This window comes from Barbus barbus, assembly GCF_936440315.1.
Source record: "Barbus barbus genome assembly, chromosome: 38".
NCBI lineage: Eukaryota > Metazoa > Chordata > Actinopteri > Cypriniformes > Cyprinidae > Barbus > Barbus barbus.
In genome coordinates, this window is record NC_136716.1 from 23,520,820 (window position 1) to 23,548,311 (window position 27,492).

At 38.9% G+C, this 27,492-nt stretch overlaps 1 protein-coding gene across 1 annotated transcript in view; it reads left to right on the top strand.

Annotated features, from left to right (window-relative positions):
• Positions 1 to 27,492, top strand: part of LOC306857482 (cadherin-12-like) — a gene marked incomplete at its 5' end in the record, with an annotated part of 225,742 nt that overhangs the window by 2,448 nt on the left and 195,802 nt on the right. The window contains one exon of the mRNA XM_079397461.1: positions 18,950 to 19,074. Coding sequence (XP_079253587.1) covers positions 18,950 to 19,074 — 125 coding nt within the window. The remainder of the gene's footprint in view (positions 1 to 18,949; positions 19,075 to 27,492) is intronic.

The window sequence follows — 27,492 nt, forward strand, 5'->3', positions numbered from 1 at the left end:
CAGGCCCGTCTCTCCGCAGGGTTAACCCACTCCACCATTAAGGTGTACGTGGAGGCCATTGCGGCCTACCATGCTCCTGTCGGTGGACAATCAGTGGGTAGACACCCCCTCGTTACACGTTTCCTCCGCGGTGCGCTGAGGCCGCCGGTACGTTCTCGTGTCCCCACATGGGACCTGGCTGTGGTGCTAGAGGTTCTTTGTAAGGCTCCTTTCGAGCACATTGAGGAGATATCCAATAGACTCCTCACTATAAAGACTGCCTTTATTTTGGCTATTTCCTCTCTTAAGAGAGTGGGCGATCTTCAGGCCCTTTCTGTGGCCCCTGCTTATTTGGACTTTGCGCCCGGCATGGCCAAAGTTTTTCTCTACCCTCGTGTGGGGTATGTACCTAAAGTTCCCTCTGTTACACCACAGCCCATCGTGCTTCAGGCCTTTTGTCCTCCTCCCTTCAGGGAGCCCGACCAGCAGAAACTTAACTGTATATGTCCAGTGCGAGCACTGGACACGTACATCCAAAGAGCTGCCCTGTGGAGAAAGTCGGACCAATTGCTTGTGTGCTATGGTCCCCCTAAGAGGGGTCTTCCTGCTACAAAGCAGACCCTCAGTAGGTGGATAGTGAATAGTGAAGTGAAGTGACATTCAGCCAAGTATGGTGACCCATACTCGGAATTCATGCTCTGCATTTAACCCATCCAACGTGCACACACACAGCAGTGAACACACACACACCGTGAACATACACCCGGAGCAGTGGGCAGCCATTTTATGCTGCGGCGCCCGGGGAGCAGTTGGGGGTTCGGTGCCTTGCTCAAGGGCACCTCAGTCGTGGTATTGAGGGTGGAGAGAGGGTGGATAGTGGATGCCATTAACATTGCCTATGAGTCCTCTCAGCTCCCCTCGCCGATGGGAGTCAGAGCTCACTCAACCCGAGGTGTGGCGCCCTCCAAAGCCTTTTTAGCAGGTGTACCTATGCAGGACATCTGCAACGCTGCTGGGTGGTCCACGCCCCTCACTTTCGTGAGGTTCTACGAGCTCGACATGCGAGCCACTCCGGGCTCTTTGGTTCTCTCGTCCTAGTCACACTGGGCAGGGACTTGTCAGTCTGGCGGCGTGGGTATCTTGTTCCCTAAGCATCTTCGGATGCAGCTCGAGTTCCTGAAGGGGAGCGTCCCAGGTTACGTATGTAACCATGGTTCCCCGAAGGGAACGAGACGCTGCGTCTCGAAGGCCACACTTCCGGCATCCCTGCCAGCGCTTGCTTCAGTCCTCGAAGCTGAAGCCGGCTCTGCCGCTCGTGCCTTTATAGCTTCCTGGTCGTGACGTCACCCGCCCGTGACGCCTAGCCCTTCCATTGGACTGATTGTACAGATGATTCAGAGTGCGGTCACGCTGAAGGCGTTCCCTAAGCATCTTCGGACGCAGCGTCTTGTTCCCTTCGGGGAACCATGGTTACATACGTAACCTGGGACGTTTAAAAAGTTAAGAATGAGAGACTGTGATCGGCATCTAGGGACATGTTGTTGTTTGCTTTCAGTCTTTGTGGTAGATGTGACCGTAAGTCACTAATTTTATTTTGAAAACATCTGTAATATTTTCTCTGTGTTGGTTTGATGAAAAAGTGTCAATATCTACATGTTTAAAGATTGATGAACCATGGTTACATACGTAACCTGGAACGTTTAAAAAGTTAAGAATGAGAGACTGTGATCGGCATCTAGGGACGCGTTGTTGTTTGCTTTCAGTCTTTGTGGTAGATGTGACCGTAAGTCACTAATTTTATTTTGAAAACATCTGTAATATTTTCTCTGTGTTGGTTTGATGAAAAAGTGTCAATATCGACATGTTTAAAGATTGATGTTCTGTCCTGAAATCCATTGTAATCTGGTAGCTAACATGCTAACATAGCTGTGCAATTGCTTATATGTGCACGTCACTAATGCGCTTTGATTGTTTATTTAGTTGTTTAAATATGTTAGCGAATGTTTATAAACATGGAAGTTGTATGTTATTTATGATATTTTGTAATCATTTTGTAATTTCTACCTTTGTGATTTCTTTTTAGTTTTACAAGAAAATCAAGTAAAGTATGCATCTCGTGCGCAAGAAGAACGAGTGATGGTGCTGGTCTGAGTATTTCAAAAACAGCTGATCTACTAGGATTCACACACAACCATCTCTAGGGTTTACAGAGAATGATCCACAAAAGAGAAAATATCCAGTGAGTGGCAGTTGTGTGGACGAAAATGCCTTGTTGATGTCAGAGGTCAGAGGAGAATGGGCAGACTGGTTAGAGATGTTAGAAAGGCAACAGTAACTCAAATAACCACTCGTAACAACCAAGGTATGCAGAATACCATTTCTGAACGCACAACACGTTGAACCCTGAAGCAGATGGGCTACAGCAGCTTAAGACCTCACCGGGTGCCGCTCCTTTCAGCTAAGAACAGGAAACGGAGGCTACAAATCGTACAGGCTCACCAAAGATTGGAAAACATTGCCTGGTCTGATGAGTCTCGATTTCTGCTGCGACATTCAGGTGGTAGGGTCAGAATTTGGCGTAAAGAACATGAAAGCCATGTCCATGTCTCAACGGTTCAGGCTGCTGGTGGTGGTGTAATGGTGTGGGGGATATTTTCTTGGCACACTTTGGGCCCCTTAGTACCAATTGAGCATTGTTTAAACGCCACAGCCTACCTGAGTATTGTTGCTGACCATGTCCATCCCTTTATGACTACAGTGTACCCATCTTCTGATGGCTACTTCCAGCAGGATAATGCACCATGTCACAAAGCTCAAATCATCTCAGACTGGTTTCTTGAAAACATGACAATAAGTACACTTTACTCACATGGCCTCCACAGTCACTAGATCTCAATCCAATAGAGCACATTTATATACACATATATAAATATATATATTGGTAACACTTTAGTAAAGGGACCAATTCTCACTATAATCTAGTTGCTTATTAGCATTACTATTATTAAAGAGGTCATGCGATTTCAAGCTTTCCTTTCTCTTTGGAGTGTTACAAGCTGTTTGTGCATAGATAAGATCCCTGAAGTTGCAAAGACTAAAGTCTCAAACCCAAAGAGATATTCTTTATAAAAGTTAAGACTTGTCCACGCCCTCCTAAAACGGCTCATTCAAACATGCCCCCACATGTCTACGTCACAGTGTGGGAAGATTTGCAAAACACCGCCTGAATGTATGCGCAAAGAAAGAAGGCAGAACTATTATGGTTTTTCGTTTCTCTGATCACAAATGCAGACATGGTAATATTTACGAGGCGCAATGCAACGCAACACATAAAAAACACAGTATAAGTCATTATAATCAGTAATTATGTCCCCACTGGATGCAGCAAAAGTCTAGTTTATAATGGGTTTTATTGTTTTTGTGTCATCGCGCCGGGACACAGCATCACAATACGGTAAAGGGCATAACATTTCCGTCTCACACTTGAGGTATTCGGCCAATCGCAATGCACTGAATAGTTGGCCAATCAGAGGACGCCTCGCTTCTCAGAATGATGAGCTTCGTAAAAATCCACGCATTTCAGAAAGGCGGAGCACAGAGGAGCAACAATAATGTACAGTATGTGTAAAATGTGCTTTTTGAACCTTAAACCGCATAAACACATTGCATTACATCAAATACACAAAATAATGTTCTTTTTAGCAATGTCATATGACTTCTTTAACATATTGGTTGTTTATTAGTTCTTATAAAGCACACATTCTCTACATATTATACATCCCTAAACCTACCCTACCTAAACTTAACAACTACCTTACTAACTAGTAATAAGCAGCAAATTAGGAGTTTCTTGAGGCAAAAGTCATAGTTGATGGTTTGTTAATAGCGAAAATTGGACCTTAAAATAAAGTGTGACCAAAATATATATAAGGTAAATATACGCACATGTATTCTTAGTCACGGAAAGCAAATGTCACCTTGTGCACAACATCTGTTTTTTCTACATGCTTGCTTACAACTTACATCACATTCTGCAGAGGAAGATGTGAGACACCCAAGAGAGAATGTGTAATTTTCAATTTTGTAAAGGGAATGACGAGTGCAGTCATATCCAGAGGACATGGGCAGAAATTAGAGCAAAAGAAAGCTGTCTGGTGGTGGGTTATCAGAGCTTCTCAGATGTTTTGATATAAGGGGGATTTACACATGAGATCTGGAACCTCAACCATATATTGCTTTACATGATGGTCATATTATTACCTACATTTATATTTCCACTGTCAGGGCAGTCTCATAAAGCAGATGTCACTGTAGAGACGTTTATCCTACATCACTGAAGTCAAAAACTCAGTTTGGAGGATACTCTCCAGGCTTGGCTTAGTGTTATTTTATTGTGTTTAAATAATGCAGGGAATATGATCATGAATGATACACAAAAGTGGCTTCAACTGAATAATGCAGATATATTTTTTGAGGAAAATCTTTCTAGTGCCACACTCAAATCTTATTATAAAGATACACTGAAACATGGTGCATAACAATTGGCCACATGAGAGCCAATGGAATTAATGCATTTTCATGTAACTTTCTTTGACGATATCTTGATATGTCTCAACTTTCATTGCATAGAAAAGAGTAGGATGGAGATTCCACAAACTGGGAAAGTTTGTGTAATGCTTTACACAATGCTTGCTCCAAATACTGCCAGTGCTGCTTTTTTCAGCTTTGAATGTGTTTGAAGGTCATAAAATATTGTTGAACTAGCTGTTTTCAACACTCTGAAAGTAGAAAACTTTAAATTTGGCAGGGCTGCAGGGAGATATTCGATAACCTCTCTCATTGTGTGACCCTGTAAGCACCTCTCCATTTCCACTACATGCTGTTTAGATTATATAAAGGGCAAGATGGCCTTTGTGATTTCAACAAGAGCCAATTTAGGAATTTACTGATCTCTGTGCAGATGTCACAAGCAGAAGCAGCACCAGTAATCTAAATTATATATTTGTGCATAATTTACACCTTGAAATATTAATGCGGATATCTATTTTCTGCATTAAAGCAATTGCTATGATACAGTATGTCATTCAAGTGTTGATCTGAGCAATCACATTAAGTAGGATATGTACAGACTGGCACAATCTCAGCTCTCTAGACAACAAATCAAGAACAACTCAAGCGGGAAATAAGAGACAAAAACAGAAAACGAGAAGGGTAAGATAAGGATACGGGGAGTAAACTCCCTGTGGTCATATATCGCTGTGTGTTATGACAGATATTTCTAATACAAGAAAAAAACTAAATGTCTGCTGCCTGGTTTTGTCTTCACAGGTCATTGAGAGCAACACATATTGCAGGACTGCCAAAGTTGGGAGAGGGAAATAAGGGACACTATGTTTCTTTTTTTTTTTAAGAAAATTACAGGCAGTTTCCATTTCTCTGTCTATATATTTGCATATTGAGCATTGGTGAATGAATGAATGAATGAATATACAGTAAATAAATAATGATAATGATAAAATGCTACCCAGTTCGGCCTGCAGCAATAAATGTGGAAAGAAAAAAGTACAATGAATTGAACCCACAAGGACCCGGACCAATTTCTCCTTGTATAAAAATTATGGGGCATATAAAACAAACCAAATGGACCACTTATAACATGTTTCTGCAGTTGTTTTTGAAATACAACCCCTCCTTGTGAAAGATCTGTAATGTTACATATATGACACATTGGGCGATTTTCATGTTACATATGTTACATTGGGCGTTTTATAATTTTATTTTGCTAAATAAGTTTTTATTTAATTTTTTCTGTTTATTTGGTTTTCTACAACATATTAAAATTATTAATTTTCTAGAAAGATTAAAGAAAAACCTTTTTCAGAAGTAATACAGTTTTTGTATTTTATTTGCCACGACATATTTCAAAACCACATAACTGTGACCATTAAGTTTTACAACAACTCTTTTGTAACATATCAAAATTCTACCTTTTCAGGTATATGTTACGGAGCTCCAAGGAAGAAGATGAGATCAGACAAAGATAATCCAAAATAACAGTCTTTAATAACAGTCCACTCAAAAACGTGTAACATAGACAATAACTGAAATGGGGAAAACTCAGGACTTATAAACCCAGGGGCTAATGGGATAATTAATGAAACAACAGGTGGTGACGATGAACTTAACAAGACAGGCAAAAACTAGGTCAAAAACAGAAACTCAACACAGACATGTGACAGTATATGGTTTAACCAGATTTTATTTAATTTTTTTCACAACTCAAAAATGTGCGAACTGAATAAAAATAAATAACTACCTCACACTGGAGGTCAACATGTTAAACGTGCATGTAGATTTGTTAAAATATGCTTTGAAATGAGTAGCAGAAAATATATAACACTAAAATTTACATTTTCTTAAAGGGATAGTTCGCCCAAAAATGAAAATTTTATGTTTATCTGCTTACCGCAAGGTCATCCAAGATGTAGGTGACTTTGTTTCTTCAGTAGAACACAAATTAAGATTTTTAACTTAAACCGTTGCAGTCTGTCAGTCAGGGCTCTGAACCTCTTCAAGGAACGAAAACGAACAAAATTTTGACTGGAACAGATCCGGAAACAGAAACTAAATCAAATTTTATAGTTCCGAACAGAATCGAAAATTTTAAATGACTATTAACTGGTTAATAACGTTATTTTATCGTTCCATTTAATATTGTTTAATATTGTTTCATATCATAAGTAGTACAGACTATGCAAATGTGATGCTGACGCATCCAGCAAGTGAAATGGTGGTACTCCAATAGGGTCTGGCAGCAAAATCTGACAGGGTAGCACAAATCGTCAGAACACCGGCGTTAGAGTTTATCCGATGACAGTGTAGATGGATTCAACAGATCTTACGCACCTGCGGTGCTTCCGTGAACGGAGAAAACACAATAAAACTATAGGTTTACATAAAAAGGAATATATATGCCTATGGAATATATTTCACATAAATATTTGACAGATTAACAAAATGAAAGAAAAAAAAATGCTGAGTTAGGCCTACAGTTAGTTGTGACGCATTCCAACGTTCTCGGAAAGGAAAATGAGATGGCAGAAAGTAGTTTTCTTTATTTTGCAAAAACTTTACAGTTTTATTTGTTTTGCAATAGCTTGACAGTTTTGAACGATGTCTTGCATTTGTATAACCAACCAGCGTTGGTAGGGCCATATCGCGCTGGCGCCTCACGCGCACAGACACATATTTTTGCGACATTGCGAGTTCATTATCAAAATAAAATACAGTTAAAGGAACGTGTAAAAAGTTACAGTGCTACATTGTCCAATCTGTTGCGTTCAGTGTGACCACCGCCTCACTGCTGTTATTGCCGATGTGAAGGATAATGTTTTACGTCCATGAAAGTAAAAGCAAATAAATAATATTTTAGTATACATCGAGAATATGGAAACATTTGGATTTGTGCCGAGTGAGAGAGGTAGGCGTCAGTTTCACCTTTAATTTGTTTTTGGAATGACGTTTTTATAGCTTATAGGCTATATCCTTAAGTTTAGAGGATTTGTTGTGGAGAGAAACTAATAACTGTGTTTATAATGTTTGTAAACATTTTTGATTTACCGGCATTTTAGCCTACATAATTTCTGAATAATAGCCTAATAAAATGTGACACCAAATTAAATACATGAGAAAACTGTGAAAAGTGGACTGATTGTCTTTAAATTCCATCAGTTCTAAAAAATAAAATTGCGTAAAAAGAGAATAACAAAAAAGGAAATGTCTTAGATCAAAACTGTGAGAAAAGTATTTAAAAATTAGATTTGACTGCCTTATTATTGGTTAATAGATTGATTATACCTTCCAGCCTACTACTACAGGGTTACAGAGGGAGACAAAGCCAGGTAAAATACATTGTCTTAAAAATGGCAGTCCCCCTCGGCAGCTTGGGTTTCGAACCCCTCCTTGTTGTGGTGTGTGGTCGCCACCACACCACTTCCTAAAATGGACTTCCTGAACTGAAAAACGTCCTTCCAGATGCCCCCCTTCCTTCTCTGCTTATTACAGATATAAGTGAGTGAAACCAGACCAATGCAACCACATCACCCTTTCTAAATGAGTAATTCTAGAAGGTTTCTTCATCAAATGAGTGCCATATTTCTGCTTGCAGCATTGATTACACAATTCCAAAATAACACAAACTACTCAAATATTCAAGTCAAAATGAGATCAAAATTGACTCCATACTTTCTTCAAGAAATAATTCATCTAAAATTACAATTCAGATATTGACCCTCATGTGATTCAAAAACAATCAAATCCGTTTTCAAAGTTTTATACTAGTTGAAAAATTGGAAATACAATGGGCTGCTTTAAAGTTTAACGTCATTGAAATGGAGACTGCTGTAAGTAAATTTGTGGAAGAGGACAGCCATCATTATTTATTTTAAACGTACGCCATAGGATACTTTACGTTCACTCTCCATGCTTAATCCTTTGAGACAATTTTAGCAATTTCCAAGCAGAAATAGCAGAAACGATTTCAGTCGGAGCCCTTTTCACTCAGTAATTTGTGTATGTCAGGTATGATCATTGAAAAAGAGAATCCAATTAGTCTGCAAATTGAACTCTGACAGAGAAACCTACTCTGGGTTGCCCTGCCACCTCCACAGGATGTGACTGTTCGTAGATGGAGACACTTCTCTCAGTTGCTACCAATTCATTTGACACACGGGACTTCCAGGGGAGAGAAAGAGTGTTTGTGCTTCAACACAAACCTGACCAGAATGAACAATAATCTATAGAGTAAAGAGCACACAGACACATACCAAAAAAGCAGCAGGCAGGAAAGTCCACTCCAGTTTCACTACTGCACAATAAATAAACCCAAGTGAAATGGAAACCTTTTGATTGTATCTTACAAAGACCATCATGAGAGCGCACATCCCTAAATGTTTTATATGCACTGAAACCAACACATCGATTGGCTTCAGACGGTGCATATTATCTCACACAACTCACATGAACAAACATATAATAATAATTAACCAATAATGAATTACACTGAATATTTTGTATTCACAAACTGTCAGTGACATACTTGTCAAGCTGCACAGAGCTACCATTCTAATTTAGAATTCTGATTCTAATGTTTTGGAAGAAGTCTCTTACTGTGAAATATTACATTGAAATATATTTTAACATGCAATTTATTCATAACTAAATTCTTACCAGCTATAACACATTTTTTTATTTGAAAAATGTTTTGGAACATTATAAATGTCTTTACTGTCACTTTATTGCATTGTTTCTTGTTGATTATAATAATTCTAATATATATGCTGAAAGAGAATGAATCATTCCAAAATACAGCATATTATTGGTTAATATTGTTTACCATCACTTTGAGAGTAAGAGGGGAACAAAGGGATTCAAGGAGGACAAAATTAATACGCGTGGCTTCTGACAATATACTGGGGTCTTATGAAGCAAAATGATCAGCCTGTGTTAAAAATTAACATTATTTTCAACATTATTACCTGTAATCCGTAGCCTCAGGCAAACAGTCTGGAGGGAGTTCCAATTCATGAACAAATCATTCTTTCAAACCTGTTCTTTTATTGAAGTGAGTGAACCAGTTCACCAAATCGGACTGAACCATCTGAAACAGTTTGCTACTCGAGCAGCACAGATCTGCAAATTACTGAATCAAAACTCACTTTAGGATAAGCCTGACAGATATACCTGTGTATATGATCCTATGATGCTGGTTTTTGCCAACTCATTCAGCGCTCCAGTTATACTGAACTGAGGAAACTAGGTCAGACTACGACCAAAGACCAATGAGCTGGTGATATGTGCATGTGTGAACAGAGAACTTTTATGAAGGGGTTAAGTTGTTTTTTTTTTTTTTTTGTTCTCATGGGTTTATGTAAAAAGTGAGTTTATTAAGACTAGCTTATTAATTTTATATGCATTGGCCATGTAAAACATCTATGTTTTGGGTGCTTTAATAACAAAATTGCATATAAATTACGTGATTACAGATTACAGAATCAATTATTTGAACCAGTTCATTGAAACAAGCCAGTTCGAGAAAAAGAATCACACTTTTCTGTTTGTTTTGGCTATAAATTACAGAAAACAATGTTGTAAGTAAAGTTCAGTTTCTTGCACAGTCCTGTCGTTTGGCTTCATGAGACCTCACCCATATTGTAAGGAGTCACAAGTATTAATTTTGTGTCCCCTGAGATCCTTTTTTCCCCTCTCTTATAGTGACGGTAGCTGCTGACTTGCATTTTATGATTCACCGAAGACCATGATTTCAGGTAAAAATCTTCTGTAAAATAATATATAATATAAAATAAAAAAAATTGAAAAACTGGACAACATTTTCCAGCAGAATGCCTCCTTGGGACTACTGAGAATGTGTCTTCGAGTGTGAAAATGGAGGTTGTACCTATGAAAAGATGTGAGCCATAATTAAAGCCCACATACCGAAGATGTTCTCCTCTGTGGGATTCACAGCTGCAGAGGTGCAGGTTCCCACTCAGCAAAGAAGATTGAATTTAGCCCACATCTCTGCATGGGAGCACAACTGAATTATCAGCAACAGCATAATGCTACATATGTAGAAACCTTTATAAAGATATTCACTTCACTTACTCAGAGCCCTGTGCAATGGCTCAAAAAAAAAAAAAAAAAAGGAAGCACAAGAAGAAGAAGAAGAAAATGAGGGTAATTGTTTCCTGAACCAATTAGGCAGAAAAAAGTCAATACTTTTTAGTGCTTGTTAATGAGCAGGGGGTATAGAGTCATGCACTGGGTATGTTTACCTTGCACAAAGTCCCACGGTATTCATTAGAGGTCACACGAATATTAGGCTGATGTTGCTTAGCGATAGAGAGACACAATAGCTGTTTCTATTCAGAAGTTTTGCTGATGTGATGCCAAAGCTAACAACACCCACGTCTCGATTTTCTGTCGCCACCTCCCCTGTTCCCCTTCATTACGAGCTTGAAAAGCCTCACACCCACTTCTGAAATCATTACAGACAAGAAATCCGCGTCTACTATAATCCGTACTTTAAAATTAAGCATCAGTTCAGACAGCAACTGGAGCTAGCGTCAACGTAATTCCCCCTGACGTGTGATTCTGCCTCTGATGTGAACATTTATGGAAAAACAATAATGTGCTCGTAGGGGCATGTGATCTGCAGCGTGAGCACCTTAATAATGGCGAGTCAGGCCGTCAGGGTGTCATAACGCGGCAAGCCCTCCTCTCAGGCACCTGGTCATTAGAGGGGAAAAGCCCAGAGGAACTTGTTAAAGGACGAAGGGAAATAGTTGTAAATAAGGTTAATTGGGGCGATCTGTCAGAACGGAGACGATGAGTTCGCTGACACGACACCAGCCATAACACAACTCCCTCCATCGCTGTTCATTAGGGTTATAGAGGGAAGAGAGAAACCAGAAAGAGACGCCGAGAGCGAGAGAGCAAATTGACACTTATTGCGGGCAGTGTGGGAAACAGAGTGACAGAATAAAAGGACAACAGAGAGACTAGGAGAAAGAACAGAGTATTGGAAAAAACGATGAGTGGCAAAGAGAGAGTGTGTGTAGAATGACAGAGAGGAAGTGGAAAAATGAGTGAAAGGAAATTGCTTTCAGATACAACATGCTCTACAGTGTTTGTGCACTTGTTTAAAGGGGGTCATATCACGAGGAATCAAGTTTTCCTTGATCTTCTGAACTAAAAGCGTTCAATGTACTGTGAACTCAAAACTTCTTCCAGTCCTCAGTCTCGTGTTGAAACTGTGCTCATTTAACAATTTTGGGTATCTGACCAATGGTGGTTCATATATAAGGCTGATCATCCTCAAAAATGAATGTAGCAAAAATAATAATAAAATGAGCTGTTGTTTTAAATAATTTACTTACTAGTTTTCTACAAACAGATGCATATTTTGAAAATATATATATATATATTTCACTTACAAAGATTTAATGACTGCATGAATGTCAAACGAGGCTCCTCTCATTAGTAAACAGACAAATCAAAATAAATATTAAAATCATTAAAGTCCATTAAAATGTTCTCAAAAATGTATATGAAATTAAAATGCGCCTGCTTATTTATAAATCAATTGTTTTCAGAGGTTGCCTTTCAAACCGATTAGCTTGCAGTTACAATACGTTTAGATTTGTGGTCTTATGTTCACTCTGCACGATTTTCAAAATCATCGGATCACAGTTGATTTCAATCTGCACGAGTACCTGGGGTAGCATTCAGTCGCTGCTGTGTTCACATTGCATGATGGATCGGTGACAGGAGGTTACACACTGCATGACTTTACAATAGGAAGAATAGCCGACAACTCTGTCTGGTTCGCAAACTACAGCCAAACACACAGGAGAAGTGATAATAACGCAAAATCACGCTGATATTATGGTCTATCCCCGAACACACAATAATTAACAAAGATGACTTGTTAACAAACATACTACTGCTGGAAAAAATTGATATAGGCCTATACACATCTAAGTAGCCTACAGTGAAACCAATGTTTTGTGCATTTTATAATGAGCTTATTTCTTATAGCCTATGAAAGCCCTCAAAGTGATGAAAAAGAAAAATGCAATAAATATTTTGTCCTTTATAGGAGAATATTATTTACAGGAAAAACCCTAGCCCCTTCTTTATCTTCATGTAGCCTACCTGTTCTATATTTTCTAATGTAAAAATGTAGGCGCGTTGTTTGGAAATGGCTAATCGCTTAGTGAAAAAAAAAAGTCCTCTCCGAACTTCCCAAACTTTCATATATATATACTACATGATTTTCTTTGCCTTATGGCCTAATATTTATATCAGCCATCAGCTGTGTATATATGATGCCTGAAAATGTTGCATGGTTTTGATGCAGAGTTACAGAAAGAGACGTTTGATGAAGGAGGAAGGGCTGGGTGTATAATTACAGTGTCACCAGATCATTTATATCCTCACTCATTAACTTAAAGGAGTCTCCGGTCCACACCTCAGACCCTGCTCACCCTCCGTCATCAAACCGGAGTCAAATCACATGAGCAGCTCTCCTGGAGCAACAAAATCAGAGAGTTAAAGCAATCAGAAGAAAGAGGCCCAGTGTTAATGAGAATGATAAGACAATCACTTCCACTGCCGGCTCATTAGCTGAGAGTGAAACTGGAGAAAGAGATGATAAGAGGAGCAAGGGAGGAGAAGGAGGAGACGGTTAAATATGTATGACATCACTTTTTCTCCTAGCTCATGCTCAATTAACACACCACTTCTCCCTTTTTCCCCCAACCACATCAACAGCAGGGAGGGGATTGTACAAATACTTAATTGGTGAGTGGAAACTAATTATATTACCGTATCTTTCACATCTGTCTGACGTCAGGAAAAGTGCACTCTAGGCACTGCTAAGGCTGAACTGCAGTATAATTTCTCATTGAATTAAAAAGTGATGTGTGTAATTGAAAAACTTTCTTCTCTCGGTTTAATATGCAGAGACAACTCTAAGTGAGCTATCTCCAAGCTGATTTTCCTGAAAAGTGTAAATACTGTGGCTCTATCAACATTTGCTCAGTTGAGCATCTTGACTGAAAACTCAATGGTTTGAGTTTGTCTTTTACATTCAAGAAAGATAGTCTAACAGGTTTGGAACAATATGAGGGTGAGCAGTTCTTGAAGTGGGCCGGTACGCAGTATATATTTTAGCCTTTAGAGTACCTGCACTTTTTTGTGCGTACTGGCACTTCTGACATGTTGCCGGTACTCAGAGTAAAATCGTCAGGGTCTGGGTGATTAGGCTATATGATCCCATATATGATTAGAAATGATATAGAAACTATGTAAATCACACTACCCAGGCGGGATCACCTCTCGTCCAATCACGTGAATGAACGCAAGCGGAGTCGGTCTACTTCAATGCGAGAGCACGTCAGGGAGGCGCAAGGAGTAGTAGAATAATAATTCATTATTGATTGATTACTAATTTGAATCAGTACTTTATAATGAAAATCATATCTTAAAATGAAAAGAAGCAGGCTTCAGCAATCACATCATTTTAAACCGTAAACTCCCGGAAAGTCCAAGGATCCAGTGAACGAATTTAAACAGTAAGCTCAAAACAACGCTAATGCAGAGAAAACACGGCCGATTTTATCAGAGATTACGGAGAGAATAGTGACTTACGTCCAGATGTCAGTAAAATTATTATTTTCAGCATGTATTTGGCTTAAAAGCAAGAGTGTTTTATAATGAACACTGATTATGTGGTGGTCAGAGATTTAGCGATTCTGAATGGATCTGTATATTAAACTAAAATAATGCGATTTTCGAACCACCAAGCATGAGAGCGAGCTTTCCCTGGTAACGCTGTACACAAAACAGAGCTCTGCTCACAAACGCTGCTTTATCAGACATTACATGCAAGACTACATGATAATGACATCCAAAATTTTCTGAAAATAGTTGGTTTGCATCAGAAATACAGTGATTTAAAAACACCCGCACCGGGTTTCGATTTTGAAACGGGCAGTGCTCCTCAGCACCCACCCATTCAAATTTACGTAGGCGGGATTTACAATTTGTGATGTCATAAATACAGGAAAGCAACTTTGTAGTCCAAACGAGCCGTTCGTTGTAGTTCTTGAAAAGGGATTTTTTTTCAAACGAAATATCTCCCTTTGGAGAGGACTTTGAGATTCGTAACTTTGTAGATAATGTTATGCCCAGACATACACACTACACACTAACTAAAATTCAAAAAGTGAAAAAGCATAATAGGACACCTTTAATAGCTTTATGGAATTATCCTTTGCAATACCTTGTTATAATTTATGGGTATGGTCCTACTGGGAAGTTTAAACTCAAAATTAATTTTATTTTCTTAAGTCTCCAAGTTGCATTCCAGATTTAGACCTCATTAGCTGGTTTTAGAATAACCAACTCTGCCCTCAAAATCCTCACCTTTGTTCTTTGACTTTATCTGTACTGTATCTTTTCACTTGGATGTTGAAATTGCTCAAGGCCCTAGCATTTATTTAACAAGCATTTCATATACTGTACATAAGGCCTCATTATGAGGAGCAGATTTGAGCATGGTAGCTTTTATTATTATTATTGTTTTTTAATAGAATGCATGCACTCCCTGAACGCTAGTTAGTACCATTATGCTATATTTATTTCTTATTAACAATAAGTTTCTTATTAATAGTGTTGAAAACAGTTTTTGCTGCAGCACTTTTTTTTTTTTTTTGTGGAAACCGGGACACACTACCATTCATACATTTGGGTTAAGTAATATTAAATAAAAAATAAATCAATATGTTTAATCTGCACAGACACATTCGATAGATAAAAAGTGTCAGTGAAGACATTTTAATGTTACAGAATATTTTGATTTCAAATAAATGCAGTTTTATCAAATAATCCTGAAAAAAAGGATACTGCATGATGGTTTCCACAAAAATATTAAGCAACAAAACTGATAATAGCTGAGCAGCAAATCAGCATATTAGAATGAATTAATTAATGAATCAAGGATCATGCGACTGGAATAATGGCTGCTGAAAATTCAGCTTTACATCACAGGATTAAATGCATATTATATATTAAAATAGAACATAAAATATAAACCATAAAATAATAAAATAAATACATAAAATATATTAAAATAGAAAACCATTATTTAACTTTTTTTTTTATCAAATAAATGCAGCCTTTATTTGCATTAGAGACTTCTTTAAAAAAATTAAAATAATAATTGTTATCATTCCACATTTTCGACTGCTAGTGTATAAGTAGGCTGTATATAAAATGCCCATGCAGCTTAAAAGGTCAATGTAAAATCACTTGCAGCTGAACCAGAGCAGGAAGCTAATTTCCATGACTTATTTAATTTGCCCTCATTTACTTTTGCGCCTTACACTGTAAAAATCATACAGAACATAAGAAGCCATAGAAACGCTCAGGCCATTTAGCAGGCAGTTCAAAGAAGCCAAATCAATCACTGTTCATAAACCTTTTAAGCACACTCAGCAAACGAGATTAGGCAGTGCATCGTCCCGCCGTGGCAGGTTTCTTAATGAAACAGGCTCAACATGACTTTGCATGTGTCCCATCAGTTTGCAATCCTCACCTCTAGCGCTGCCATCTGTGGCACCGTTTATGAGATGATATCTGATCGGACTGGCAATTCTATCACAGCTCGGCTGCTTGTGTTAAGCGAGATGGCTGCACCATTACACGGCTCTAATCTCTTGGCCATGCTCTCCAGTTATCCGATCAGACGATGAGGCCATTTCCTTCTCCACCCGCAGATCTAATTATGGGATGTTTGGCCCGCTTCAGACCTGTCTGCGCATGAGCCCCCACAATCTTAGCCTGGGGCATGCTGATATCGGTCTATCGTGTGTCACTTTCCTCATCCGACGGTGCATTAGTGTCAGCTTTGCTGAGATACGGCCCAGATGATTGGATGTTGAGTACTCGCAACTCTAGTTTCTGAACGCGCCGACTTACAATAACCTGATCATGGGAGGCAGAATGTGCCTATAAATATACAGTGGACTGTGGTAATGATATTGTTTAGCTGTCATTACGCAGTCAAAAGAGTACAAAAGAAAGATTATATGGATTCTTAAAAGACATAGTAGCTGAACAACCTTTGTGTGGTGCCTGCAATGTCATACAATCAAAGATGTACTGATACATGTACTTGTGTATAACAATACTGGAGAAACTACCCGTAAACTGTAGCAAGCCACAAGCAACTTATACATTTAAATAAAAAGTAGGTAGCACCGAAATCTTTTTTTTTTTTTTTTAATTTCTTTACAATTTCTATTAAGAAGTCAAAGGAATCTCACACAAAAACAGTGAGTATTTCAATTCGGGTGACGGCAAATTCAACAAATTCAGTTGGCACACTATAAACAAATTTACCCTAAAAAAACAAACAAAAACAAACAAAACATTCTAGTCTAAACAAACTTACGCTAATAATTACAACTAGAAAACAAGGAAGTGTAAACATGCATTTGATATAATAAACAACTTATAAAACAAGAAATCAGAAAGATTCTCACTAAAAGTAACTAAATTATAAAACACGCTAAAATAGACAACTACAAAAACTAGAAAACATGCTAATGTAAAGATACATTTTCACTAAAACATGCTAAGGTAACATTGAAAAACAACTGAAGAACTAGAAGACATGCTTATGTAAACAAAAACGTTAACTAATAAAACTAGAAAACATGCATGTGTAAATAAATTTACTACAAAAACAACTAATGAAACTAGAAAACATACTAATGTAAACAAATTTACACTAAACAAACTAATAAAACTAGAAAGCATGTTTATGTAAACAAGAATGTACACTAACAAACATCTGCAACTAGAAAGCATGCAAGTATAAATACAATTACTAAATAAAAACAACTAATAAATCTAGAAAACATGTAACATGTAAACATTTTGTTATAAACAATAATAACTATGGTAAGCTATGGTAACACTTTATTTTATTGGTTGTTTATTAGTACTTATAAAGCACATATTGATGCCTTATTCTGCATGGCCATATATTAGATCCCTTAATACCTCATACCTAAAGTTAACATCTACCTTACTAACTATTAATAAGCAGCAAATTAGGAGTTTATTGAGGCAAAATGCATTGTTAATAGTTAGTTAATAGTGAGAATTGTTCTCCAAACTAAAGTGTGACCAAAATGACTGTCATGCTACTAAAAATGTAGCTGAGTTGAGCTTATTTGGTTTATTCAAAACACTCACTTTAAATGACATTTTAATTAAATCAAACTTTGCATAATGACACACTGAAGTTGGGGAATCAATGTAAATGGCATTCCAGAACCTGGGATCCTTTCCCAGTGCACAATTTTTGGATCTGAGCAGGGGTACATAATGCAACAGTTCATAAGCTAAATTAAACAAATAAATCAACAGAAAAACAAATCATGCCTATTCGAACTGATGAAAAGAGGTGGATGAGTGGCTGTAAAAGAGAGATAAGAGCTTGAAGATGGGCTGACTCGGCCATCATGAAATTAGCTGAGATGGTTCATTCAACAGACATATCCAATTAAAGCTTTTGTTGAGGGGATTGTGGAAAATATTAAGTCCATGATTTTAAGACTTGATTTGAACAAGAGCCTTTTGGAATTCCCAACAAATATAAAGAGGACAACACACAATAAAATTGAATTAAAAAAGTATAATACTTTTAGCAAAGTAATGCTATATTATTTGCTAGCTTCCATATGCATGGTCCATAAAGAAATAGTCGATTAACTGTTTTGCCACAATAAATGTCAAGTGTTGTTCCATTATGCTTCTAGAAAAATCTTTTGATGCCACGCTAGGGCACATCATCAGTGATATTACCTGGTGTTTCGAGTCTTTCGAATATCATACACCCTCGCCTGGGCGACTCGACCCGGGTTGATAAGACCCCGGCCTGTGCCCTAACAGTAACCCACGGATGTGTCCTCTTTAGCCAAATCCACCTAGATGCTTTTTCAACTGCGTCTATTGTGGTGTGAATTGCTTTCCTTCGCCTCTCTCCTGTTATTCCGAGTGCCGTGTATGCCCTGTACAGCGACTGGCATGCAAAGCCCCAACACCCAACCTCCACGGGCCAACACTTGGCTTTCCAGCCTTTTCTTTGGCAGTTATTCCTCAGTTCCTCGTATTTTGCTCTTTTCCACTCAAAGGCCTCCTCCATCTGCTCTTCCCATGGTATGGTGAGCTCAAGCATCAGAACGCTCTTTAGTGAGTCTGACCACAGCACAATATCAGGCCGCCAAAGTAGTCTCTGTGATGTGGAGAGGAAACCTCAGCTGTTTTCCCAGGTCTGCTTCCATCCTCCAGTCATGAGTAGTAAAAAGTAACCCAGTTGCCTTTTGATGTTCTCTAGTTGGTCTTTCTTCCTCTTTGACAAAGTGAATGGCATTCCTGCTCAGCCCTGTCCTCCGGCAGATGTTAAGAGTGTTGCTGATGGATTCTGCTATTGTCCTGAGGACCCACCGATAACAACCGTCGGCAAGAGATCTTTTACAGCAACTTAGGATATGTTTGAGTGTGCCAATTCCCTCACAAAGAGGGCAGGCCGGTTGGTACTCCAGGCCCCAGCGATGCAAATTAGTAGGACTTGCTCTGATAAGAAATTGGATACTCTGTGAATCCATTCTCCAGAGATCATTCCATGTAATCTTTCGCTCCATCACCTGCTCCCATCTGGTCCAGGCACACTGCTGTCTCATAGTTACTGCTCAGCTCATTCTCTCCTCCTCCAATTCTGCCCTGATTTCGTCTTGAATAAGCTGTCGTCTCTCCCTCCCTTGTGCTTTATTGTAACATGGCACTTCAAGACTTCCAAGGCCAGATCTTCCTTTAGCAACTGCTCCCACCAGCACTTTGTGTCGCAGCCGCGCCTCAGCTCCTTCCGCTGCTGCTTCTGCTCTCCACTTCCTTCCCATTTTTACTTCCACTCTTGCTCCGATAAACTTTGGGTCTGAGGATTCACGGTACTGCAACACTTCTCTCACTCGCACTACCTTAAACTCCTCCTCGATAGATTTCAGGGGGAGTCTCAGTTTGCAGGAACTCCCATGAAGTGCAATACTACTGATATTTCTAGGTAAACCCAGCCATCTTCGCAAGAACCAGCTAACTACCCTCTCCAATTTGGTGAAGAAATTTGGAAGAAATTGTGAACTCATATAGCAGCAGTGGCCAGAGGATTCTTGGTAATATGCCGTGCTGGTAGACCCAAGCTTTAAACTGCCCTGGAAGGCCACTCCTGTCAACTTTCTGCATCCATTGCTCACACTCCTCCCAGGTGTATCTTATTGCAGCTTTGTCCTTGAGGTCCCCCAAGTCATCCATAAAAGCTTGTATAGGTGGTTGGAGGATTCCAGATCTAGATTTTGGGCCTCAGCGCTCTGGCTCTGCAGATTTAACTAACATGTTCATTGCCAGGCTAAACAGGGTGACTGAAATAGTGCATCCTGTGATGATTCCAACCTCCAACCTGCACCTGTCTGATGAAACTGGCCCTGTTGAAACTCTCAGGTGGAACTCGTTATAATAGTCCATAATGAGCTTTGTAATGCCTACAGGAACATAAGGCTTATGCAGGGACACACTCAACAACTTTATGGGGAATTGAGCCATAGGATTTTACCAAATCTAGCCACAGCACCATTAAGTTACCATTTGTTTCTCTTGCCTCCCTCAACAGTTGCGTAATGACTTCTGTATGTTCTGTATGTATCTTTCGCTTCTTTGATTATGCATATCACTTATAGAATGTATTCCTAACTTTACATCTTAAACAGTTATAAAGCATTTTTAAATCGACCCATGTTACCTGGGACTTGCTTTGGACACATGCTAAAAACTCTCTTCCCTTTTATCCATTTATTTATTAAATTAGCCCAGTCCCTATCGTAAAGACATTTAATTCCTACGAATCGAAGAGTGCAATGTTTTGATGTATACTTTGCACCTTGATATCCTTTGAAAGTGCTGAATAGGTCACAATCAGTAAAAACAGGTTGACCAAAGCCTATTGATCCAAAACACCTCTTCAAAGTAATCCTCCTTTTGGAGTCCATCTGAATACCCAAGATTCAAGAGAATAAAACGTCTCAAGACACAAGGACTTAGTGTGCCGCTCTATATGGAGGGGGGGTTGGGCAAATAATATCTTTGTATAAATGCATACATATGCTGGACGAGCTGACATGTTGCAGTTATGACTTGTGTTTCGAAGCAATGACACTGTCAATCAAAAATATGTATTTGAAAAAAACAGACATGGTGTTGTCAAACACAACATGTCTTTGAGGGATTGTCTTTGAAGCCGGTTTATGGCCGGTTCTCTGATATTTGTTGCTGTTGTAGCTTGGAAAGCTTTTCTCTGACATTCATTCGTACCCTTGAAATGTCTTTCAGTACCGATGGAAAACAGTGATGAAATTTCCAACTTTGGTCTAAAGAATTTATCAAATTTTACATTATTCTCAACAGCCTCATGACTTGTTATACACATAACTTGAACACGTTACAAATAGGAACATCACAAGAACATGTTCCATAGTAGCACAAGTGTAACGGTCATTTCAAAGGGAAAACTCAACAGACTATGGCATGAGTCACTTTTATAGGCACAAAATAGAGCCTGTAGAAAAGGGAAGGTGAGTAAAAGGATGGCTTTAACCCTCAAAAAATATTGACTGTTAACATCACTGTCAGCAACAAAGTAAATGTTATATGCTTTCATTCTTTTTTTTAAGTTGTGAATAAAACGATCACTGGAGAATTTGTTTTACAATAAAATACTATTTCAGTCTTTCTACTTCAACATGTCATGTTTAATTCAGTGTTAATTGTTTCTTTGTGAAATTTACTAGAAATGTCTATTTTTTCATTGTTTTAGTTTCAGATATAACCATCCATCCATCAAAATTACAAACATGTCTGAATTCAGTTTTAAACCCTGATTTATATGATTTTGGCATTTTCTAACATTATGAACATCAAATATGATTTACAAAATATATTTACAATGGAGACAGAGAAAAAGAAAAAAAAAAAACAACCCAGCAAAAAAAAAAAAAAAAGTTATATTAATATTTGTATTTGTTCTAATCTACAATAATTTTACTATGTTCATTAAATATTATGCAGAGAAAATGAATTATTATTATGCAGATATGATTCATTATCACACAAGAAACATAATATATAAAGCATTCTAACTTGCCAGTTGGTAAATAAAAAAAAAAAATAGTAACAATCAATGCCATTTTAAGTAGATTAACAAACATTTCTGACATTACAACACAAAATCAACAATAACAGTGTAAACAACACAATTACACAATGTGACTATATTGATTATTTATGTCAGAGTGCATGCTGGGAAGAGGGTGATATGTTTAGGCAGGCTTGTAAATTTAAAATGTGCTTCGTTGCATTGTGATGGATTCAATTAAGTTTCTTAATCAGGAATTAGTCAAACAGAATGATTATACCCTTAGCAACATAATTGACTACATTTTGTTCCAGATATTTTTTTTTTTAATTGTCAAATTGGGGTAAAATATAACACCCAGCCAAAATATATATTTTAAAAGTGGGTATCTGATATGTTTAAAGGAATAGTTCAATCAAAAATGAAAGTAGGCTGAAAATGTATATAGATTAAGCATTGTATCACTTCCTCACCAATGGATCAGTATTGATTAGTCTGTGCCCTGACAGTTTAAGTTAATGTCTTACAGCACACCTCAATCTCCTTCAGCTGAGGTAATATCCTACTTAGTTCATGCTTGTCATCTCTTTCACAGGCCAGCATTTGCTAACTCGCAATAAGCTTTGAGTGATGGCCGCTCTTATAGTGGTCAGGGTTATTGACTGATGTCTTAAATCAATGCAGCTCCACCACGGCTTCATACAAAACCCTTCACGTAACAGTCCACCCCAAATAAATAAATACCTGTCATTATTTACTGACCCCTATGTCGTGTCAAACCCATATGACTTCTTTCTGCAGAACACAAAAGGGAAAATAAGGAATTGTACTGGTTGCTCTTTTTCAAGCAATTATAGTGAATAGGGACTGAGGCTTTCAAGCTTCAAAAAAAGCACCATAAAAGTGGTCCAGATGTCTTCCGAAGTCATACAATAGCTCTGTATGAGAAACAAAATTATAAGTGTTTAGAATGTGTCTTTATGTGAAATAAAGTCAAACAGGTTTGTTGAGTCAGTAATTTGCATTTTTGAGTGAACTATCCCTTTAAGAGAACCATCACATGCTATACCTGTGACTGCTCTTGCAGGGAAGCCATACAAAAATAAATAAATAAAGCAGTCAAAGTGTCTCTAGAATTGAGATGTTCAACTAAATCATTTTTTAATCAGGTGAGAGCACTCTTCTAATAAACGATCATGCCAGGAAGTGGATGAGAGAATGAAAGTGAGAGAGATAAAAAAAGAGTATGTGTGTGTCCTTGGGAGGATCTCTTGATGTAATTATAAATGCTCATCATCCGTATTATGACAAGACAGATCACAAGGGTTCAACTTTTATGCTCTTAATAGACAATGGAATGAAATGGTCACTTGTTCTGAAAGAGGAGGTTTATGCACCGCATAAATCTCTTATTTCATAACAAGTGACCCTTTCATTCCATGATGTAAATCCTTATACATACTGTCCAGTGCTGTCCAGTTAAACTTATTTAGACTGAGCATGAGGCATCAACAGTGCACAGATGATTCCTGTTAGACAGCTGGAGATAAATCTGACTTCTCCTGAACACCTTTTTTTTTTTTTTTTTTTTTAGATCCAATTAGAAACATCACTGAGCTTCACAGGGAACATCATGTTCTCTTGTAAAAGATGAGGAATGGCGACTGGTCAGTCTGACTTTCCCCCCTTATTCCAAGGTAAATCTCTTTTCCTCTTCTCTCTCCATACGATGTGTATATGTGTGATGCTCTGTCTTTGTTTTTAGGGTGACCTTTTAACATTCTGTCAAGGGTCTACAGATTAAAAATAGCATTTTGGGCTAATTCTGGCATGTTTACATTTATGTTTATTAATGTGCATTGCCCCTGTAAATAAATAAACTATAAACAAACAATAAATAAATACATACATTTTATTACATAATCTACATTAGTTTTCTATTTGCATTTACCATTAATAGTTGTGTTTAATTTATGCTGTTATAAAAATTAACACTTAATTAACACTGCCATATAGAGAAGAATGAGAAGAATCATTGAGGAAATTATTTTAATAGCTAAAACAATCTCTATCAAACTCTAAAAGCAATTTCATAAAGATTGTTATTGTCTTAAGTTTTAGACCATTCAACTATCGTGCACCTTCAAGAGAATTTTGCGGCAGTACTTGATTGACATGCAAAGTGATCAATGTTACATGGCTGCAGGTTTTATGGAACAGTAAAGAAAACTTATACTGACAGAACTGGGCTAAACGACTTCTGCTGAGCATTTAGCAACTCCATGTTATAAAACAGTGTTTCTGGTCAATATTTTGCCTTTAAAGGATGAGCTAATATGAACTAACTACTTTAAAAAATCCAAGATAACTTTTTCATTGGGTAACATTTTGGTTTAGGTACTAATTCTCACTAACTCATTGCTTATAAGCATGCATATTACCAGCAATGACTGTTTTTTAGTACTAATAAAGCATATATTAATGCTTTCTGCATGATCATATTTTATCCCATACCTAAACTCAACAACTACCTGACTAAACATTAATAAGCAGCAAATTAGGAGTTTGAGGCAAAAGTTGTAGTTAGTTAATAGTGAGAATTGGTCCCCAAACTAACGTTTGACCACTCAGCGTTTAAATTAACATACAGACCATATACATTTCAGCAGCAGTTGGAGGAACTTCTCTCTTTGCATTCTGAGCAAAGACACTGCTTTATGGAAAATAAATAAGTCACATGATTTGCATGCTAAATTATCAGGTTGAAATCATTCTATTCACAAGGATGTAGCCAGGGTGAGCTTCCTCCTGCAAAACAGTCTTTAGTCATCCACAGCTGGCAAATGGAAAATACCAGCTATTTGTCAAATGCTCCTCAATTATGGATGCTGGATATCTTGCACAGGATTGCAGTAATACATTTCCAGCCAGTAAGCGGATGGGAGAAAACGAAGGAAGCACACACACTTCTCACTGCAACTGCAAAAGCGTGAGAGGTTTAATCAATAGCTTGTGTTACAGACCCTCTGGCCACACAGAACAAACTAATCGGGATTTATTGTATTTTCAGTGAATTATAAAAATATGACCTCTGCGTAACAGAAAATTGCAAAACAATTTAAAGTTTAGTCACACTTTTTATTAGAATTGCTCATGTACACATGTGGACAATAATACTAATGAACAGTACACAAAAAAAGTTTAGACTATTTTAATTGTAATACAATATCAATATACACTTTAAAATATACATTTTAACTTTTATTTTTATGTTTAAGAAATGTATACTTTTATTCAGAAAAGATGCATTAAATTGATCAAAAGTGACAATGAAGTTTACATGAAAAAAAATATTTCAAATGCTATTCTTTTAAACTTTCTATTCATAAAGGAATCCAAACATGGTTACAACAGTTTTAAATACTGATAATAATATAAATGTTTCTAAAATGTTTTTAATCAGTAAATAATGATGATTTCTGAAGGATCATGTGACACTGAAGACTGGAGTAATGATACTGAAAATTCAGCTTTGTCATCACAGGAATACATTACGTTTTTTAATATATTGAAATAGAGAATAGTTACTTTAAATTGTAATTTAATTTCATGAAATTACTGCTTTATTTTATTCTTGATTTCATAAATGCAGCCCTAGTGAGAATAAAATACTTTCCCTGTCGATACTTAACTCGTACTGCGTCGCTAGACGCTATTGGGAAAACTCCTTTTTCTCCAAGGACTGAAGACTTTTTCAATCACGCAGTGTGACTGCACGGCCATTGGTTCGTGCAGTAATAAAAAACGAAGCAATGGCTCGTCAGTGGTACTGCACGAGCCTATGGCGGCAAAGCCCGCCAGAGCCCGCCAAAAGGGACAGGGTCATTTGGCAATATAAGCGTGCGCTTCGCCATAGGAAAACAGATAAATTCTCCTTCAGCGACGACTTCTTCGCTGATCCAGGACTGGAAGGCTGCCTTTTTTCCTGCTCTTTGCTGATCCAGCCCGCTTCGTCGAGCCGCTTCAGTGATCAAAGCAGACACCAGCTCGTCCCCTGCTGCCATCCGACGAGCCTTCAAGGAGAGCAAATTGCTTCTAAAAGAGCAATCGCGACGTTGTTGCAAATGCCGCGCCGTCAATGCGTCTTGTGCAGACTTTCTCTGCACAATGCCGACGGCCACTCAGAGTATGTTTACTGCTTGGGTAAATCCCACGCAGAAGCCGCTCTGAGCGAGATGGAATGTTCATATTGCATGAACATGAGTCTCGTGACTCTGCGCGCTCGGATCGCTTTCTTTTCAGAGAGCGACTCCGCCCCTCACGCCCTCCCGTTTTCTTCCAGATCAGCATCCCTCGGTTGGTGCGAGTGACGTGATCTCGTTCGGTGCTGTTTAGGATGAGCTATTAGATGACAGCATGTCTCTAATAGCGTCGGACGCGGAGGATATATCGGGCTCTACCATCGACCCCCCACCCTCCTCGTCTGCCGAACCCAGCGAAGCAAAGCCAGGGATGGATGCCGAGCTCTTCCGCATCATCTCTAAGGCCGTTGACGAGCTGGGTTTGGAGTGGTCTACGCTGGAGGAGCCCACTCGTAGTCGTCTGGACAAATTGTTCCTGCCGGGGCGCCACACGACCCCTCGTCAGCGAACTTCTCCGTTTTTTCCAGAGGTCCACGACGAACTTACAAAGTCGTGGCGTGCTCCGTATTCGGTCCGACACTGCTCTAACTCTTCTTCTGCTCTCTCCTCAGTGGACGGCGCCGAAGAGAAGGGCTACGAGAGGTTACCCCCTCTTGACGAAGCTGTGGCTGCGCACATTTGCCCACCCTCCGCCATCGGATGGAAAGCAAAGGCTGTTCATCCCTCTAAGCCTTGCAGGACGACTTCTGCCCTCGCCGGACGAGCATACTCCTCCGCCGGGCAGGCCGACTCAACCTGCGTTCACTGAGAGCAGCTCATGTGCCCGGCGTGCTGAACCAAGGAGCAGACATGCTCTCTTGGAACAACGTCCCCTCAGAGGAATGGATGCTTCACCCACAGACGGTTCAGGAAATCTGGCAGATCTTTGGCAGGGCAGAGGTCGACCTCTTCGCCTCCAAAGACAACTCTCACTGCCAGATTTACTTTCGAAGAGCGAGGACGCGTTGGCCCACGAATGGCCCAACCTCCTTCTATACGCTTTTCCCCCGATTGCTCTGATTCCTCAGGTAATCAGGCGAATCAGCGAATGCAAGCACAAAGTGCTTCTAGTGGCCCCACTCTGGAAGAACCAGCTTTGGATCCCGGAGTTATCTCAGCTGCTAATAGTGGCTCTGTTGCCCATTCCCCTGAGGCGAGACCTCCTCTCTCAGGCGAACAGAATGATCTGGCACCCCCAGCCCGAGCTGTTGGACCTGCATCTATGTGCACTCGATGGGACTCAATAGATCTCCCAGAGAATGTCCTGGATACCATTGAACAGGCTAGAGACCCGTCCACGAGACGCCTCTAAGTGGTCGGTTTTCTCCACCTGGTGTGAAGCCCACGGTGAGGACCCGACAACGTGACATATCAGTGATATTTTCATATCTACAGGAGCTGTTGGATAAGGGCCGCGCCCCTTCCACGCTCAGAGTCTACGTGGCAGCTATAGCAGCTTCTCACGCTCCTATAGCCGGAGAGTCGGTGGGCTGGAACAACCTGGTGGTCCATTTCCTG